At 41.0% G+C, this 19,166-nt stretch overlaps 1 protein-coding gene across 1 annotated transcript in view; it reads left to right on the forward strand.

The window, feature by feature from the left end:
• The window catches only part of TACC2 (transforming acidic coiled-coil containing protein 2), a 148,818-nt gene that overhangs the window by 101,239 nt on the left and 28,413 nt on the right, over positions 1-19,166 (forward strand). Inside the window, exons 7-11 of the mRNA XM_062000731.1 lie at positions 4,309-4,472; positions 11,618-12,938; positions 16,165-16,200; positions 17,644-17,704; positions 18,722-18,929. Coding sequence (XP_061856715.1) covers positions 4,309-4,472; positions 11,618-12,938; positions 16,165-16,200; positions 17,644-17,704; positions 18,722-18,929 — 1,790 coding nt within the window. The remainder of the gene's footprint in view (positions 1-4,308; positions 4,473-11,617; positions 12,939-16,164; positions 16,201-17,643; positions 17,705-18,721; positions 18,930-19,166) is intronic.

Raw genomic sequence — 19,166 nt, forward strand, 5'->3', positions numbered from 1 at the left:
GGATTTCTGCAAGGCACCAGGTGAAGAAGAGAAGTCAACTCTAGTGACTCCCTTCAGTATTCCCTCTGGAGATTTATGGAGCAGGCTGGGAAAGACCTCAAAGTTTCCACATGAGAGTGGGAATGAGTGCTCCTGCTGCACAAGTTGAAGCAGTGTTGCCAGATTTGTATGGGTCTAGTGTGAGTCTTGTGTTTCTCAGTTCTCTCCTGCTTCTTTCCCTACTCTCTGTGTTATGTTTCCTATTTACTGGTGTCTTTCAAGGAAAGAGGTGAAAGAGATGAGCTAGAAGAACATTTCTGGCCATTTTGTATTCTATTATTGTCATGTAATCATTTTGTAGCTTTGCAGTCTGTGCTTTTTTGCCTGTTATGTACAAGGGATACAGATGGAAATATATAACATGTACTATCAAGGCAAGCTCCCACTAGTTTCCCAAGCTGACTAAAAGGACATGTGAATGTATGTTCCTTCCTGTAGCTTTTACTTCATCGCTGCCCCCCCTCAACTATTCCTGCAGACTTGGGCACTGAACTTGCATGCTCCATCTCCACAGTGTTATGAACTGGGGCCAGCAAATGAGTTCTCCATCTCTAAAACCCATGTGTCTCATGTCCTCATGTTTCATCCTTGGCTGGAGCTTTGCAATAATATTCTAGGTGACAGAAGAGCTCTTCTGCCCACAGCTGGTGGCTGCTCCTTGTGCAGCTTTGTCTTGGTGCTGATTCTTGCAGCATATCACAGTTTGGCAATCTGTCTTACACTCCATGGCAGCATTATTTTCTTTCTGTGTGTTCCATGTATTTCTCAGAGAAAAGACATTATGAATAGAACTGTCTGAAATATGTAATTTCCTTTTCACAGGAAATCCTGTTGTTCTGGGAAAATCTTTTCTTGCATTATGAAAGTAGGGCTGTAGCCTTTAAAATATCCCATGCAAGAGAGACCCTCTGTATTTTTGCTGAGGAAAACTGAACACAGGATCTAATTTTTCCAGGATCTATGTAATGTAGACCTTGGAGCATAGTCCTGGTATGTGCTTCCAGGCTTTATGCTCTCTCCCAGATCCCAGGATATGATGGAAAATGGTTTTCTGGTATTCAGCTTCCCTTTATGTTTCTTTGTCAAACAGTGTATTTTGCCAGCACAGTTGCTTCTCATAACAAACTCAGCAGCATTTGGATTAGGGTTAAGACAGTTGTTACTTGCTTACACTGCTGCCTATGGAGAGGTGCAGCTGAAGACAGAGGAGCATTGCACCAAAATCTTTTTGGGATTATTAAATATTAGCAAAGCAAAGCCTTGTACCTGGAGCTCAGGCACCACAGTCGACTGTCCATAGGCTCAGGAGCTTCTCCAATGTGAAGGCTTAAATGGTGAACAAAAAAGAACAATTTCATTTTACTTCAAATTCTTATGCCCACCTCATCCAGTGAAGAGACCAAGTAAAAAAATGTAGCTCTTTTAAAAGAGAGGTCAAGGTGCAAAGTTTTTCCATCCTTGAAGTAAAAGAGGACACAGAACTGCTCCATCATCCAGTTTAACAAAGCAGTTACAAATACAAGTAGGACATGAAAATGGAGACTTTTTGACAATTTCATTAATATTACAAATGTCTGAATATTTACTGCCCAGGTTACCTGTGCCATATAGACATCTGGGGAAAAACGGGGTCTAAGCTGTGATTCAGTAACACAGAGCAACACTTCAAATGAAGAGAGTAAAACATTAATTAAGTACAGTGCAATGCAGAATTATATGAAAGCCCAAGAGATATGAATCACCTTTTCATTTTGTTGGTTTAGATGATAATTTTCAAGGTTTATTTTTATGGCCCAGGAAACATTTCTCTGCTGGGAAAATATGGCACAACTCTGTTTGATTCTTCAACTTTAAAGTTTCCTGAACTAGCTTTGTGGAAGGAAGAGAAAGTGTTACTTTGTTGAATACGTATTGTACAGCTTTATTTACAGAAGCTCTTTGTTTGCAGCTGTTCTTAAGCTTAAAATATTTTGAACTTAAAGCATGGTGCATCTTTGAAGGGGTATCATTTAAAGTACTGCAGCCTAGCTCTTCCAGTTTGACTGTTCTTTGGCCTGATGGACATTTTAAACAACGACTCAAAGAAGGTATTTTGAGGAGCTACAGATATAATCAAAAGTCAGGCATACTGGTTTTGAGCTGTTCTCCAGGCACACACAGAAATTTGGGGGGAAATCTCCAAATAAGGCAATCATCAAAGCTATTATCTGGTAGAAATCCCTTTACTTTGCACAGGAGTAGAGGTGATGACAGGGGTTGGTGCCAGGCTATGACATGTGCCCTAATGGTAGGTCAGGCGGTGGGAGGTCTCATTGGGATTCTGCAGAGGCAACTGGGGAGAATGGAGTCCACTGTGCTCCTCAAGCTGTCAGGAGTGACACTGGGGTCTTTTCTTCCCCAGCTCGCCGAAGGCTTCATGCTGCAATAGATTTAGGCAAATGTAATTGAATGCAAATCCTGTACTTGTACTCCTGACATCGAGCTGCTTAAAATAATCACGAGCTTCAAGAAACCAAATAGAATCTGGCAGCTCAGAGTTATCTTTTAAGTTGAACAAAATGAGAAGAGTCCTTGGTTCGGGATGGCTTGTAGAATGCTTCTGTAGGATGAAAAGGCTTTTCATTTCATGGCAAATTTTGTCCCCATTGAACTGATGTGAGGGGTGTGGAGAGCTGTGAGGAGCAGTGGAGACTACAGCCATGCACAGAATCACTGGAAACAGGCAAATCAGTCCTGTCCTTTAGGAAACTGTCGTTTTCAATTCATTGTATTACAGAGCAGCAGTAAAAATTGCATCTGAGCAACCAAACTTCCTATTGAGCATATACTGAATATATGTTCAGTGCATATTGAATATGACACCATTGTTACTGCATTCTGTGCTCCCAAAAACAGACTTCAAGAAGAAACATTTAAGAGCTAAAATTTATCTCAGTTTGGTTTAAGAGCAAATAAGATCTATAGTTTTCAGATCTAGAAGGACAGTTCCCTGAGGCTGAACTCCTGTAAGAATAAATGTTGTGTCCTTGTATGGATTAGATCTTCACTTTGTGTTTAAGTTGCCCCTGGTTTTGTACAGTTGCTGCCTTTCAAGCTTGCATTTTGTTGGAATGGCTCCATTTGGGCCATGAAGCTGGTGAAGGGTCTAGAGAACAAGTCTTATGAGGAGCAGCTGTGGGAGCTGGGGTTTTTAGCCTAGAGGAGGCTGAGAGGAGACATGATCACTCTCTACAGCTATCTGAAGGGGAGTTGCAGTGAGGTGGGGGTCAGTCTCTTCTCTATAGTAATGAATGATAGGATGTGAAGAAAGGCACTCTAGTAGTGCCAAGGGAGGTTTAGATTAGACATTAGGAAGATCTTTGTGACTGAGAGGGTTGTTAAGCTTTGGAACAGGCTGCCCAGGGAGGTGATTAAGATCCCATCCCTGGAGGTACTCAAAAGACACATAGATGAAGTGCTGAGGGATATGGTTTAGTTTAGTGATGGACCTGGCAGTGTGAGGTGACTGTTTGGACTTCATGATCTTAAAGGTCTTTTCCAGATGTAATGATTCTATGATTTTTAGGTGTTGCTGTTTCCTTGCTGGGCTTCAACCAACACATTGTGATCCCTATGGGGTTTTTGTGTCTCTGAGCATGTGGTGGTACAAAAAGACTATTAATAGTAGCAGGAGTCTGTGCATTTTACAGGTTGTCTTACCTTGTGTAACAAAGGCATACAGTTATGTTTGAAAAGGGCTATAGTAAAATTCTGCTAAAAATGGAACATAGTATTTCTGGGGTAGTAGGATGCATAAGAATTTGCTGCACCTTAAGTGTCTCCTGTCATTTCACACAGAAAAATCATCCTATTTTAGAGGGGTTTTTGATGAAGCTATGAAGCTCTCTTGAGAAGTTGATTTAGGTACACTTATGCCAAGGAAAGTTTTAGAGACTAGTGCCAGGAGTGTCAGTGGTGTTGTCTGTGTGGTTGAGCCACCTTCTCACTGCAAACCAGGCTATGCAGGACAGATTTCTTTCCAAGTGTGTATTCACTTTTCTAACACAAAGAAGTCTTAAGTGATGTAAATGCTCATGTATGGAGAAGGCTGTAGCCATGATATTCCGCTCTGGAAACCATACTGCAATGTAAAATCTGCTTTGGGAAGTGCAGAGCTGGCCCAATAGCTGCAGTCTATGGCATCAGCTCAGAAAGTTCTGCATTTCCAAGTGTGACCCGTGAATGTGAATCTTCACTCTGCTCACTAGTCTCTCATTTGATTTTCACCAGGAGCTCTGACTCTGAAGAAGCCTTTGAGACCCCGGAGTCCACTACACCAGTAAAGGCACCACCTTCACCTCCACAGCCACCCCCCGACGCGGCGGCAGCAGCAGCAGTTGTAACAGACATAGCAGAACAAGAAATAAAACCCCAGCTGCCCTTGGAAGACACAGGTAATGAGCATGTAACGAATGGGACAGATTACTGGGGAAAGTGAAGCTGCAGGGAGGTGTTTGTGTAAGCACAGGCAAGGAACTGGTGCTAATAAAATGTCTTCTGGAAGATTAGTTAGTGTATGCTTGGCATTATCCATGCTGGGAGGACAAACCCCCTCAGCCTCTTGGAATGAAGTACTGGGGAATCTATCCATAATATTGACAAATATTAAAGAGAAAATGAGCTTTCTAGAAAAAAACCTTTTGAATCCAACTTTTTTCTGCAGGATCTTTGCAGAGTCAGGTGAGCAGAAAAAGGAGGTGTGAGATACAGGTGCAGGTACCTGGGTGAGCTCCGGTAGCTGTGCCATTAACAAAATGTTACTTTGAAATGTGTTGTCACACAAAACAGAAATGAACAAAAAACCCATTAGAACAACAGAGATATTGATATTAGCTCTATAGGAGGAACATGGGAGTAGGTGTGAATGCATGGACAATCTGTACACATAACAATGGGGAAAATAACCTCTAAAAGGGAATATGTATCTAAAATCCATTCCCCCAAAAAGTGTTCTTTGTTCTCCAGATGGAGTGATGGAATATGAGGGAGTAGAAAGTACTCTATTAGCCCAAAATAGCTTTGTTTGGGCTGTCAGATGACAGCTCAACAGTTTAAGATTGAATTCCCTATTATGCTATCTTTTTTCCCAACCAAACGTGGAGTCATCTCGATCACCTGCCTAAATTGTGTAAAGGCAATTTTACTCTCAGCAGACTAAAGCTCACTTGTATTTCATTTGGAAAGATGTATAGCAGTGTTTTAATGCTTCCATTTCCTCTCTAGAAGTAGCTATGTTTATCAGAGGGCAAAGCAACATCCATGGCTGGTGTGTGTATCATAAAAGCCATCGAGTTTTGACTTGAACCTTCAGCAAAAAGACAAGTCTCCAAATGTCTCCTAAAGTATTTCTGAGAGTTATGCATTAAGAAATGCTCTTTAAGGTGATGACTTATGATACAAGTTTATAAGAAGCTGGAAAGATGTTCAACAAACTGATTCCACAAAATAGAAATGAAATCCTGAGACATCCTGATACTTTTCTGCTGTTATAGTTGCTTGTTTATCATAGCAAACAGTATTGCTTGTTCCCCATCTTCTTTCCTTTTTCTAATCTTCTGTAATCTAATGACTACAAAATAGATGCTGAGAGAACAAAAAAATGCTAAACAGGGTTGAAGTGTGTTTTTAATTGCTGCACTAGATTATCTTCAAACTCTTGATTACACATGTGCTTCTCTGGCACATGTGATTCCTGTCTCCCTCCATCCCAGATCTCCCTCCCTTTCTTTCAGCTGTTTCTGAAAAGAGGTAAGAAACTGGATATATTTATTGACAGCCACTGTGAACTGTATGAAGGCCATTGGATGGCAGAGATGAAAATGTTTCATTTGCAAATGTCACGGGAGGCAAGTTACCACAGACTGACAGGGCTGTGTTCAGCAGTCCCAGATTACACTGAATGAAGTTACACAACAGGGCAATTTGTGTCAGGGAGGGAAGATTTGTAATGCAGAAAACATTCAAATGTAGGAGAGCAGCACAAAGCAGTCATTTGCCTTGGAAATCTTCAGAAGAAATTACTAATACTAAGACCATAGCTTAGGTGTTTGTGTGCTTCTTCAGAAAGGCAAGCAGCTGGGCATTTTGTGCTTAATAAACCACTTGAGTAACAGTTATCTTGTAGTTTACTTACTTCATAGATTACACACATGGCTGCATACAAAGAGAGTGAGTCCCTTCCTCAGGAGTTATGGCAGTTGAAGCAGAGTTCCTTGTTTGTACCATACAGCTAAATAAATAGATTTCAATAAGGAATATGGCAACCGGAGAGACACACACAACACACACACACACACACAGAGCAATGCCCAGCTGGGTTTCTGGTTCACCAGCTACGTGGCTCTGTCTTCTACATGAGGTTGGTGACAAAGTGTGTGTTTGATTGGAAGGAGAAAGCACAGTAAGTGTTTAAAGGATTATTTCATCTCTATCTGACAATCATGACCTACGCAGACGGCTGCGGTTGTGCCACATGGTATCATTAGTGCAACAGCTGGACCCCACTGCTGGAAAGCCAAGAGGAGAGTTTTTAATTAGGTTGACTTCAATGCTAGCTTAATAAATATGATGAAAGTGCAACGTAGCTAGACTCATCCTGGGGTTGTGCCAGCTCCTGGTGGGATAAAACCTGCTGCATAGCTCCAGTCCATCAACAGCAGAGCAGAAGAGGGAAGTCGGTCTGTGGGTGAGTCTGGAGGGGAAGAGGAGTAACAGAGCTTATATGGAAACTACCTCTGAATCCTAGAAAGTATCACTAATGAGCTCTTCCGTTGCTCCACAGTTGCTTTCTTTATTGTGGAGAACGTGAGTTATACTCTCAAGGCAAATGACTTTGAGCACTTTGTATGGTTTCTTTATTTTGGTAGCATTTTAAGTAATTGCCACCTGTCTTATCAGCTTCCCACAGCAGTGTCCTCTTGTCCCTTGTTCCAGCCATCTGAGCACCAGAAAATGCCCCAAGCCCTTCTTCCTCAAATACTCCCTGTTTCTGGTCAGGAATTGCTGCCTAGACAAGAGCATTAATTCTGTCTTCTGTCTTGCCCAAGTAATTAATGAATTCAGGTTCCATCCACAGGGGAGATGTGAGGGCTGGAGTCCCCTCTATGCATTGCTGCCCACCAATCAGCATATGGGAGACCTATGTTAAAGGTCCTTCTTGTGCCAGGAAAATCCAGGTCAGGCTTTCCAGTAGAGGGATGATGACTCAGACAAAAACAAACCAAGTTTTGGGGATGGAAAGCATTCTTCTCCACTGTTGTTCCTTTGGAAGCCTAACATAGAAAAATTGGAAGGAAACTTTACAGCTGATGTCTTCTGTCAGAATAAATGGCAAAAGTGTTTTATAACAGTAATTTAAAAAACAGCATTACTAATTGATTTCATAACTTCAAAGCCTTCTCATAACAAGCAGGAAATAAACTGTTTCAAAAGCACTAGTGTGAGATAATTCCAGCTCCTATATGCCATAGGCAAAGCACGCTCGTCTCCTGAGTTATTTTATTACAAGGGAGTATATGCTGGATGCATTTTCCAAAGGTTTCTCTTTGTTTTCCTCTAGCAAACACAAGTAGAATTTAATTTCTTCTGTATTTGCTTTATTAGAACTGGTTAACAGTGCAAGGAGACTTTTGTTTCTAAACTTTTCCAAACAGTGTTTCATTTTGCTTGCAGCTCGTCAGCATTAAGGGCCTTTTATTCTTGGCCTCTATTTTAGAGCTACATCAACAAAGAGAAAATGCTTAGCCGTCCTAGTGCACAGTGCAGCTCCACATCTAGAAGAATTTGTTTTAATTTAAAGGAAAAAATATTTAAGAATACCTAGAAGTGCTTTACATAGTCTGACTCCTTAATGTGTTCTCATTATTCATAACAGAATAGTTCTGATCTAGATTCAATAAACCCATAACTGGTGCAGATATTTCCTTTCTTGTTTAAAATATCTTTAAAACAAATCTGAGGTTACAAACTTTTTTAAAAGCTGTCTTTTTGTGAGCACTGGGAGAGCACATTACCTGAGCTGTGGTCAGGGATGCTCCCGGGTGCTGCATCCTGTCCCCCAGCACCACAGCACTCAGAGGGGAAAAGGCACAGAGAGCTCTGCAGGTGAGGAAGAAATCAGTGATATCACATAAAAATGAAGCAAATCTACTCTTGCCTTGGCTACTGCTGTAGCTTCTTGTGCAAGAAGTCACTAAGTTTCTGCATTTCTTTCCTAAGATTTGAGGCTATCCAATTAAATTGCTCCCACTGCTTTGTATTGAATATGAAAGGACAGGAGGCACTTGTAGGCTTGGATCAGGATGGCTATTAGGATTTACATCTTTTTACAGGCAGAGTTTGGTACAAGAAGTCTGGGATTTGTGTGTTGTTAGTTTTGGGTTTGGGATTGTGTTTGGTTTTCATACTTGATCCAGGCACAACTTCTCTGAAATCAGAGACATTTCCTTGCAGAAGGAGCAGAACTTGGGCCTTCTCTTTTAATAAAAGAAATGGGAGGTTGTTTTCAGGGATTGCCTACTTTTTATGGCAATGTGAGTTTCCCTGCTATAGCTCATGTTTTGGAATGCTTTATAAAACTTAGTGTTTAGCTGTAGGCAGCTCTTACCAGTATAAATTGTGAGTAGCTGTCAGTGCCAGTAAAAGCTGTAAACCTCATTTAAAACTCTGCTGGCCTCTCTCTAAGGCAAGTGCTGCCTCGATTTTCATTGCTTTTGTTGTAGTATGTTCCTTTGTGATCACATTACCTTTTAATAAACTGCTGTAATTACTAATACTGATGTGTTTAATTCTGTGACATAAAAGGGCAAATGGCACTGCTCTCTCAACAGGCTGTTAATGTGAGGAAAGAACAGTCTTATCTCTCTGTAGTAATAAAACCTGGTTTGCAACAGTGGGTACCACTCCTGTCGTCCTCTCCAGAGTTTCTGCTGTTACTAGCACTGAGCCAATTCTCTTTTAATGCCAGAGGAGTCCAACAGCAGCATTGCATTTCTACCAAAAGTCACCTTTTCTGAGACAATTGAACTTTTTGTTTCATGAAGAAACAATGAAAACATCACAGTAGCGAGTCAAGCAGCACTGCAGAAATCTGCAAGCAAAGGATTTGATTAGGAGGAGGTCGTGAAATAAGCAACTAAAGAAGATGAAAGCTCAGCACTAGGTGCAACACACCAAATTTGAATGCTGTTTTGCTGTGAGTAGGTGGAAAGCCTTGTAGGCTCTCTTAGCTGCTGTGATGTACACCTACCCCCAGCTCTACCACGCCTGCCATTTACAGTCTGAGCCCTGCAGGGCGTGTTGCCTTTATTTTTAATTTTTAACTGCCTGTTTGTACTGACTTTGAACAAGAGGCTTCAATCCTGATGAGGCCTTTGACACACATTGGAATGAAAACAATTCATCACTGCAGATAACTTCTTCAGGAGTTCAGATCCTGCTTCTGTTTCATGCTGACCTACATTTGTGCTCTGCTGACATCTCAGAGCTACATCAGTGTTTATTATTACCTTCCATTCCCATTTCAGTGTAAAATGTACAGATTAGTCTAATGTTGGAGTTTTATGACACACTTTGAATCCCCTTAATAGAAGCCCATCAGTGTCAGAAAGTGATATGTGTGTGTGTGTGAAGTGAGCACCGACTCAGCTGGCAAATCAAGTCTAATTAATGATCTCTCAGCCAGGCTGAAACCAAGCCCAGCCCACTGGAAATTAAGAGAAAAACAATCTGTCCTGATGCCACATTATTAGCATTCATTTAGAAGAAAAACACATGAAAGTTTTATTTTTACTCACTAAAATTCCACAGTCTTGAAAGAGAAACTGCATAGCTGTCGTTCCTTTGACAGTGTCTGGAAGGATGTGGTGCCAGTCTAAGGCACTGCTTTGAGAAATATGTCCAAGTCTCTTAAATTCTTTCTGTCCTCTACATCCATGAATAACAATTCTTTTAGTCTCCATATAGACATATAATTTCCTTATGAAATAAAGGAGAAATGTTGGTTTTTTTCTGTTCTTAATCCATTCATAACGTCTGACTAAAAGTAATTATTGATTGCCTGTCTTGCTTTTATGAACAACATTAATGAACATAGCTGGGCAAAATGGGAACTGTTTTGCAAAACATGTCAGGGATGGTATAAAAAAGATGGGGAGACATTTCTCAGGGCATTCATTTTTGTTTGACCATTCTTTATAGTGGTGTCATTTAAAGAAGGGCCAACATGAAGAATGCTGCGTTGCTTCGAGAGGAAGCACAGGGGCATTTTGCTCTAGTAGGTATCAGTGAGAGCTCAGAGCAGCTGGCTTACTCCAGCTTGAACTGTGAGCTGCAGAGAGATTTCCCAGGTCCCTGATGCCCTGGCTGGGACACACACACAAGGGCAGAGGTGACTCTCTTACATTTGGATAGGGAGCAGTACAATGACAGCAGGAGCAAACCACACTCAGGATTCATAAAACATTTCACTAATCAACTTTAATAATCTGGAAGGCAGCAAGTATCATCATCTTTATCCTTTCCTACCTGTATATGTTCTAGTTTTTTGATGTGCAGAGTGTATTTGTTTTACTTTGTCCAGCAGAGTTCTTAATATGCCAAGTCAAAAGACTTCTATCAATAGTTTTAGGATTCCATTCATAAGCAAATATTTAATTACAATGAAAAGCTGCTCAGATGATCAGTTTTACCTTATCATTCTCTATAAAAATTTCCTTTCATCAATGAGGTGGAACTATACTTGGAAAATATCTGTTTCAAATAACCAGTAGGGAGCTTCAAGTGGTCATTTTTAAGGAAGATTTGAAACTGAGATTATTTCTGTTGTTCTCTAATGGAGTAATTTTTTTACCTTTATCATACTTTATTTCTTGGGCAATTTTCAATGATTCATGACTCGTTATAAACTTGAAATTCTGAGGTGAAAGTAGAGTGTATTGATTGCTTGGGGCAGATAAAGGAGCAGCATTGATGGGTTGTGGAGAGGAAACCATGTTCCTCTGGGAAAATTGGTAAAAATAGCACATAGAATCATAGAATCATAAACAAAACTTAAGAGCAACACATAACTGCTGAAGCAGCAGTCGATTTACAGGGAATCTGCTGCATAAGAGCTCTGACACAATTGTGTGTAGTAGAAAATGAGAAGAATAATGTCAATAATCAAGAATGAAGCTTGATGTTCATTTTTTATAGTGTTTGGCATATTTAGAATGTTAATATAACATCTGTCTCTAAATGAGTGATAATTGGTTTAGAAGAGGTGTTCTAGAGGCTATTGCAAATATGTTTTTTGTATTTTCATGAGACTTGCCTTGAATCCTTATCTGGGTAGAACAGAACTGATTTTTGCCTTAATCTAGTCCATCTCTTGGAAATGCCACTCTGGTTTGATTGTCCTTTAATCATTGCTTAGGCCATTTGTGGCATTTTAACCCTCTTTCTTTTTCACTTGTAGTAATATTAATTACAGTAAAATTAATTAAGATCCAGTTTGAAGAATGTGTGTAAGTATGACTGAGTTTTCTGTTTGTTCCCCCAGGATTATGTTCAGAAGCTGTACCCGTAGCTGATGCGTCCCACGGTGAATCAGCTGAAGAAAGCCCTTTCCGTCCCCCTTCCCATTCTTTTTCCACTGTCTTCGATGAGGACAAGCCAATAGCCAGCAGTGGGACTTACAACTTGGACTTTGATAACATTGAGTTGGTTGATTCTCTCCATGCCTTAGGACCGAGCTCCCCAGATTCAAAGAATCGTGACCCCAAAGTGAATGTTCGAAGAAAATCCACTGATTCAGTGCCAGTTTCCAAATCTACTTTGTCTCGCTCTCTCAGCTTGCAAGCCAGTGATTTCGATGGAGCATCTTACCTTGGCAACAGTGAGACGTTAGCACCGGCAGCAGATGTGTACGCTACTGGTTCAAGCAGTGCTTCCAGTACACTTAAGAGAACAAAGAAATCCAGACCAGCTTCTTTAAAAAAGAAGCAGTCAGCAAAAAAGTCTCTGGATCCTCCACCAGTGAAGGAGACACCACAAGAACCACCTGAGCTTGGCCAAGCAGCTTGTGCCCCAGGTGAGGATAAAACCGTGTCTGAAGCAAAGGCTGACTCGGTAAAGCCTGAATGTACTGAATCTTCTACAGTCTCTGCTGAGAAACAGGAGGCCCCACCTGTGCCTGAAGGATCCTGCCCTTTGGATCCAGACAGCTTTGAAGGAATTAGTGCATTTAGCACTGGAGGTGGCAAAGTTCAAAACTCCCCCCCTGCCAATAAGAAAACACTGCCTCTTACACCGGCCCCCGAGGCTGTGGACGTGACTCCGCCTGACACTGGGGGACAGGAAGATCCTCCAGTCAAAGGCACTGCCGTGAGGCTGGAGTTTGATTATTCTGAAGAAAAAGGAGTGAGTGAAGACCAGCAGGAGAGCACTCCTCCTCCTAAAAAAGCAGGTAAAAAGCCTGGTGCTAAAATGCCACTCCGGAGGCCAAAGACTAAAAAGTCGGTGGAAAAGCTTGACAACGCTCCAACCACACCGACCAAGTCACCCACGGATCCAAATGAAATCCCTATCACAAAAGGCTCTTACACTTTTGATATCGACAAGTGGGATGATCCCAATTTTAACCCCTTCTCATCTAATACAAAAATGCAAGACTCACCCAAACTGCCCCAACAGACATATAGTTTTGAGCCAGACACGTGCGAGGATTCTATTGACCCTTTCAAGTCGTCTTCTAAGATAGCCAGCTCACCCTCTAAATCTCCAGCTTCCTTTGAGATACCAGCCAGTGCCAACGAAACAAATGGAACTGAAGGAGACAACTTGAATAAACCTGCAAAAAAGAAGAAAACGCCGCTGAAAACGTAAGTTCAAGGGCACAGAGGGTTCGAGATTAGAAGCAGCACGTACCCACCCCTTGGCACAGTTACACTTGGCTTATGTTTGAATAAAGGAAGATGACATTGAGCGTACATGCTCTCCCTCAACATGTTTCCTCAATAGCTTGATGTTTCCAGACCAAAGGCTACGTCAAGCCAGTTTAGGCCACTGGTCTGGCAACTGGATTTTTGAAGTCCTGGGGCTCAGTGTAGCTTTGAATCACGATTAAGCCCAAATCATCTCCATTTTGCGGCAAACTTTCTGTGAACCTCCTCTTGGGTATTTGATACCACTTAAGATGATTGAAGTATTGACACCAGGGAAAGATTATTTTATGAGTCACAGTTCTTGAGGGTGGGATGTGAAATGGCAATGACAAGTCTGCTATTGCACACAGCAGAAAGATGGTTTTATCCAGTCACTTATGGTATTTAAAAGAAAGTAGCCTGAGACAGAAGAATGCACTGTTGAAATACACATTTTAAAATACAAGACTGATGTGCAAAATTTCCTTTCTGGTCCTGCAGAAAGGTTTAAGTTCCCCAGACTGCTACATGTCAGGGAAATAGCCACCTATTGCAGGATAAATGTTCTAGCTTGTTGTATTTGGGTTGTTTAAAACCTCCATGCCTGGTTGCAATGATTCCCTGGTTAACATGCTGGTGTGCACGTTACCTCACCTGTTCAGATGTGATTATTTTCACTTGGTCATCAGTAAGTTTACATCTTATTTATCTGAAATGGATAGCCTGTGTATCTACAAGGAGTTACCTCAGTGCATGGCCCTTTATGGTTTAAATGTTTCAGTTAGCTAACAAAAATGTGTCTAAGAAATTAAAAAAGCCTGGCAAATTGAAGATAATGTGGTTAATGTAAAGGAGTACAAAAGGTGATCCCTCTTACAGAGTGATATGGGGGTTATTCAGCTTTTTCTGAGCAGCCTGCTACCCTCTAGGTTTCTAATTCACATCCCTTGCCAGATTTGATGCAGCTTGTGCCATTTTTTTCTTATGGGACATTTCTAACTTATAGAAGGTACAGACCTCTTTATAGTTTTGTTTTTTCAGGGAGCAGCTTCTTTTTCTGAAGTTGCTTCTTTTCGAGGTAAGCTTGAAAGTTAGCAGGAATTAAGGTAGAAATTAAGATGTGTGCTAAGCTGACGTATTTTCCACTTAGTTTGGTCCAAACCAAGAAGATTTAAAAGTCTGACTGCAAGAGAGAAACAATTTGAATCTTACAGGGAAAGTGCAGAGGGAGAGAGGAGAATTTTAATATCACTAGATCCTGAAGCCTGTTATTTACAGCCAGACAGAGCTTCCTTGTGTCTTCCAGTAGTGATAATAGTTTTGTTGACAGATCCCCAGTAGAAACCTCTTGGGTCCACCCATCTGCTGTGGATATTAGAATGAATTCATTCTAAAGGTGTTCATTTAGGAAACATGAGTTTACAAAGAGCTTGCTAAACATTTGTCCTTGGGAAAATCTGTCATGGGAAGGCCCTGTCATACAGTCACAGAGTTCACTGCTGGTCTTTATCAAGGTGGAAGAAGTGAAACTAGCCTAGAGCAGGGCTTACAGGTCAGGAGATTTGCAGGAATTCCCAGCCCTTGCTTGGGACTGCTTTCATTGTGTTGTGTTACCTGTCTGCGTACTGCAGCCCTGTAACCTACTTTTGCAAGTGGTTTGTAACAAGACAATCTGTATATTAATGCACAGTGCAGCTTGGAGCTGGAATACTTTCTAGAAGAAAATTAGCCTAAGACTTGTTGGGAGGATGCCACGGGAAGCAGTGGCTTTATTTGTTTCTGCCTCTGATCTCTGCCCTCCATGAGAAAGGCCCTTGATCTGACTTCTCCAAGGGGTCTAGTGCAGGACAACCCCTGGCCAGGCAGGGAGATGGGGTACAGGACCCTCCTTGGAGAAGCCAGTGCAAAATGCTTCAGCTCCAAGAGGCAGAAAGGAGGGTGTTTGAATTAGGAAATGATACTCTAATATACCAGGACTTCTAAAGCCTAATTATTGGACAATTTTGCAAAGCCAGGAGTTTTTATTATCACTATTGGGGGTGCAGAAATAAAACTCAACGGATCAGTTAAAAAATGTCTTCCTCATGTGGAAAGACAGTGATTTCCAGATTAGACCTATGGGAGATGAAGAAATCAGGCATGAGTTGAAGCCATTGCTAAACTTGTACTACTTTCAGTCTGTACCATATGCTAGGTCTTACCAGTGTTAATAAAAATAATCAGGTTTTATTCCTGAATGAAGTCTGCAACAGTCTAAGCATTGACCTCCATGTGAAAAGATGAGGGTTTTAGAAGAGATGTCAGCTTGATACAAATAACTCTCTGGTTTATATACCTAAGTGCTGAACTGTTTGGAGATAGATCATACTGTTCAGGTGATACCAAAGACCAGCTGATGCCTCCCAGGTGCCTGCTTATGGTGATGAGTAAAAATAGATGGCTTGTATAGACATTGCTCTCAAAGCTGTTGGTTGTTTTGGAACACAAAGTGCCAGCTTTCAAGAGGATTTCATGAGACAAGAACCGAGCAGAAGCTACCAAACTTGTAGGTAGATGGAAAGTTTTCTTTGCCTTGTTTGGTCAAGTTTGCTTCTGTTTTGTGGGTGAGCAAATTCGTCTGTCAGAACACAAAGTTGGATTTCAGTGAAAGCCAAAAGAGATGAGATTGAAAGAAATGCCATTTTCTTTCTTGACTTAGAGAAATGATTTGAAATGGTCGAGCATCCTTTTCTATACCGTGGTAACAAGTCAGTAGACATGAAAAAAATCTTGCATAGCTGCCCTCTCTTTAAGCTTAAGCTGCCATTCAAGAACAGTTTAACATGCTGTGTGATAACAAATGCTGTGTTCTGAAAAGAAAGCAAGTGGCTACCATTAGGGAAGGCAAGGGCAGTTAGCAAGGTGAAAGGAACTTAACTCAGAGGCATCACCTTTAAGAGGTGTGCTGTGTAAGATGAAAGCGTGTCAAAAGTCTGATGTAAAATCTGAAAACGTTGAAGGACTTGATGAATATTTTTTTCTCTCCATGTATTTCACAATAAAAAATAGAGGTTAAGATTATACAAGTAGAAAATATGCATGATCAGATTGCCTTAACACATTAACATTAACAAGTATTTGTAGGTTTATCTTTTTTGTCAGTTCCTCCTGTCTGTCTCTCTTTTCTTTGTCTTATTTGTCTTAGGATGGTAGAAGATGTGATGTCTGTATGTTCTCTGTTGTAAGTAATTCTAAGCTAACATTTCAAGCTTCCTCTTTGATTTATGTGCTTCTTAATTCTTTTTATTTATTTAGCAGCATGATCAGTTATTGTCCAGCATGAATCTTTTAACTGTTTCACTTCTCTGGCACATATCAAAGCTACTTTAAGCAAGATGCCTGACTGTGAATGAGTTTGAGGAATCTATTGCCTCATTATCTGTTTACCTATCAAATGAGATCCTCCTGTAAAAATCATATAGATGTTGCATCCTTGAGCTAAATTCTAAAAGTCGAATTTCCACCATTGTACAACAGTATTGCACAATCATATTAATCATAATATTACCTAAAGTATTTCCCCTCAAATAAGTTGCCCTGATTACTTCTAGCATCGTAACTAGATAATGAGTAGCACTGAACACAGCAATATTCAGCTGTCCAATTTCTTTCCCCCTCCAGGTGTGGTATTGATTTACCCTCTACTGATTGACACCCACCATTATAATTTCTAGTGATGATCTCGCCATTACCGAGCAGGGATGAGCTGGTGGGCAGTAATTTTTTGCCACTTTGTCTCAGCTCAAACATTAAGTCTTCAGCAGGAAGTTTGCTGTGGTATTTTTCTCCCTCTTCTAGTTGGTAACATAAACATGTTTAGATGATTCTGTCAATATGCAGCAAGAGAACAGATAGTTAATTGGTTTCTTTCTCCATCAGAAAACATTTTTAACCAGTTGGGAGTAAACATAAAGGCAACATTCACAGTTACACACCAACACCTAGTTTATGTTCTTCATTCCTTTTGCCTGAACCCTGTGGGATTTGGAGGGGTTACAGTGTTGGTGCTGCACTGTGAGCTGTCAGGGGAACTGGAAGCAGAATTGCCATATGTGGTGTTGTGTTTGTTTTAAAGATAGTCCATTGGGCACATTTCTAAGGATAGAGCTTTGTTCTGGCATCTTGGGAACAGCATCTGCCTCTGCTGCTCCTATGTAGTTCATCCAGAGCACGCCAGTATTTTCTTCTCTGATTTATGGGGTCATTGGAGCTTACTGTCGAAGTTTCTCACATGTTTAATCCTCAGATAAAGATGTGCTTTTAAGCCTTATTTTTAGATGGGAAACTGAAGCAGACAAGCTAAATCATTTGCCTAAGGCCACTGAAGATGTCTGTGGTGGCACAGGGATTTGAATTGCAGTCAAGCAACAGCTCTGTTCTGTAATAGCATAAAAAATGTGGCAATCCTGCTTTTCTCAGCTTTTGGGGAATCAAGGCCTGTTCCAAGTGCATGACAAGAATATGTACCTATGGCATGTTTCTCTATGGTGCTGCTGCCTAATGGCTGGGATTTTAAAGCAGGAGGGCTTACAGAGGTTGCATTGTCTCTGGCTGTCTCTTGCTGAGTGTGAAATGACCTGATTATTTGGTAGTGCCATATTAACTGTTTTAACTCTATTTTCAGTGATACATTTAGGGTGAAAAAATCACCAAAAAGATCCCCACTGTCTGATCCTCCTTCTCAGGTAAACTACTGTCTTATTTTAATGCATGTGATTTGTGTTCTTGTAGGGGCACAAAAAGGGGAGTTCTATTTCTGTGATTCTAGAACTGTATTTTTCGTAATAGAAGAGGTTTTTATAAAGAATGCAAGCATATTGGTGTCCAAGTACAGCACACTAGCCTGTAATCATAAGGTATTAGCCTTTTGGTCTCCAGAAAAATGCATACAGTGTGTATTTGATCTAGCATTTGCTCTGGGAATTCCAGTTAAACTATTAGTAAATCTACATGGGAAAGTTCCCTGTTACAGTGGAGCAAAGGCACAAATAAGTATCTTCAGTCAGTTGTCTGAAAAACTAGATGGAACTATCCATCCTGGAATTCTTAGATTAGAAAGTAAGAAACTAAATGCACCAAATCGGTGGGCTGGAAGAGAAATAGAAATAAAGCAAGTGGGCTGATCTAGCAGGAACATGTACTTGGATGGCTTTATTCCGTGTTGTAAACTGCCAGCAGGTGGTTTTCTTGGAAGAGGAGTTAACAAAAAGCTATTCTGCCTCCAAAGGCCTAACTGCTTTGATGAGGCACAGCTCCTTCCATGCTGCTGTTCCTCTTCCCGTTATCCATCCTACCCTTTTATTTGTGCCACTTAACAGTGCAGAAGTGAAGAAAGGATTCATGACCTCACAGACCTACGAAGGTTTGCTCCCATGAGGGAAGCCTAAAAAGTCCATTTTGGTAGTCATGGGTGATGTGTGCCACTTAGTTCAAGTGCCTAACAGATTTAAACAGCTCTGGATTTTCTTTCTTCCTTGTTATCAAGGCAGCTCTGCAATGTGAGTGTTTTATCATCAAAGAGTTCAGTTACACTGGGAAAACTTGCTGCAGGTCGAGTTCTGCATGAAGGACTTCAGTGCTCTTCTGTATTTTATACAGAGATGCAGCAAAGATGAATTAAAGAGATGACTCTGGTCACACTAGTTAACTAGTCAACATGTTAGTGAAAGAGAATAGAGCTAATAGACACTTTCTTTCTGCAGGATCCCACTCCACTGCCTACTCCAGAAACACCTCCCGTCATATCCACGGTGGTTCATGCGACAGACGAGGAGAAACTGGCCTCTTCAGTGACCAGTCAGAAATGGACCTGCATGACTGTGGACCTGGACACGGATAAGCAGGATTACCCACAGCCATCTGACCTGTCCACGTTTGTGAATGAGACCAAGTTCAACTCTCCCACAGAGGGTATGCATGAGAAAGGACTCTCTGCATCTAGCTGATGTTGTATTTACTGAGAGAGGGGCATTGGTTTGTTTGAGGATGTTGGCATGTACTTCACTGAATGCAAACTGTGGTATTTGGGAACCCTAAAAGATGATGCTCTAAGGAACCTGACAGTTATGGGAAGCTGAATGTAAGCCCCCATGGGTCCAACTTTCAAGCTTTCAAGACAGAGCAAGGAAGAAACTTAAAGGAAAATGA

This window comes from Colius striatus, chromosome 8, assembly GCF_028858725.1.
Source record: "Colius striatus isolate bColStr4 chromosome 8, bColStr4.1.hap1, whole genome shotgun sequence".
NCBI classification, from domain to species: domain Eukaryota; kingdom Metazoa; phylum Chordata; class Aves; order Coliiformes; family Coliidae; genus Colius; species Colius striatus.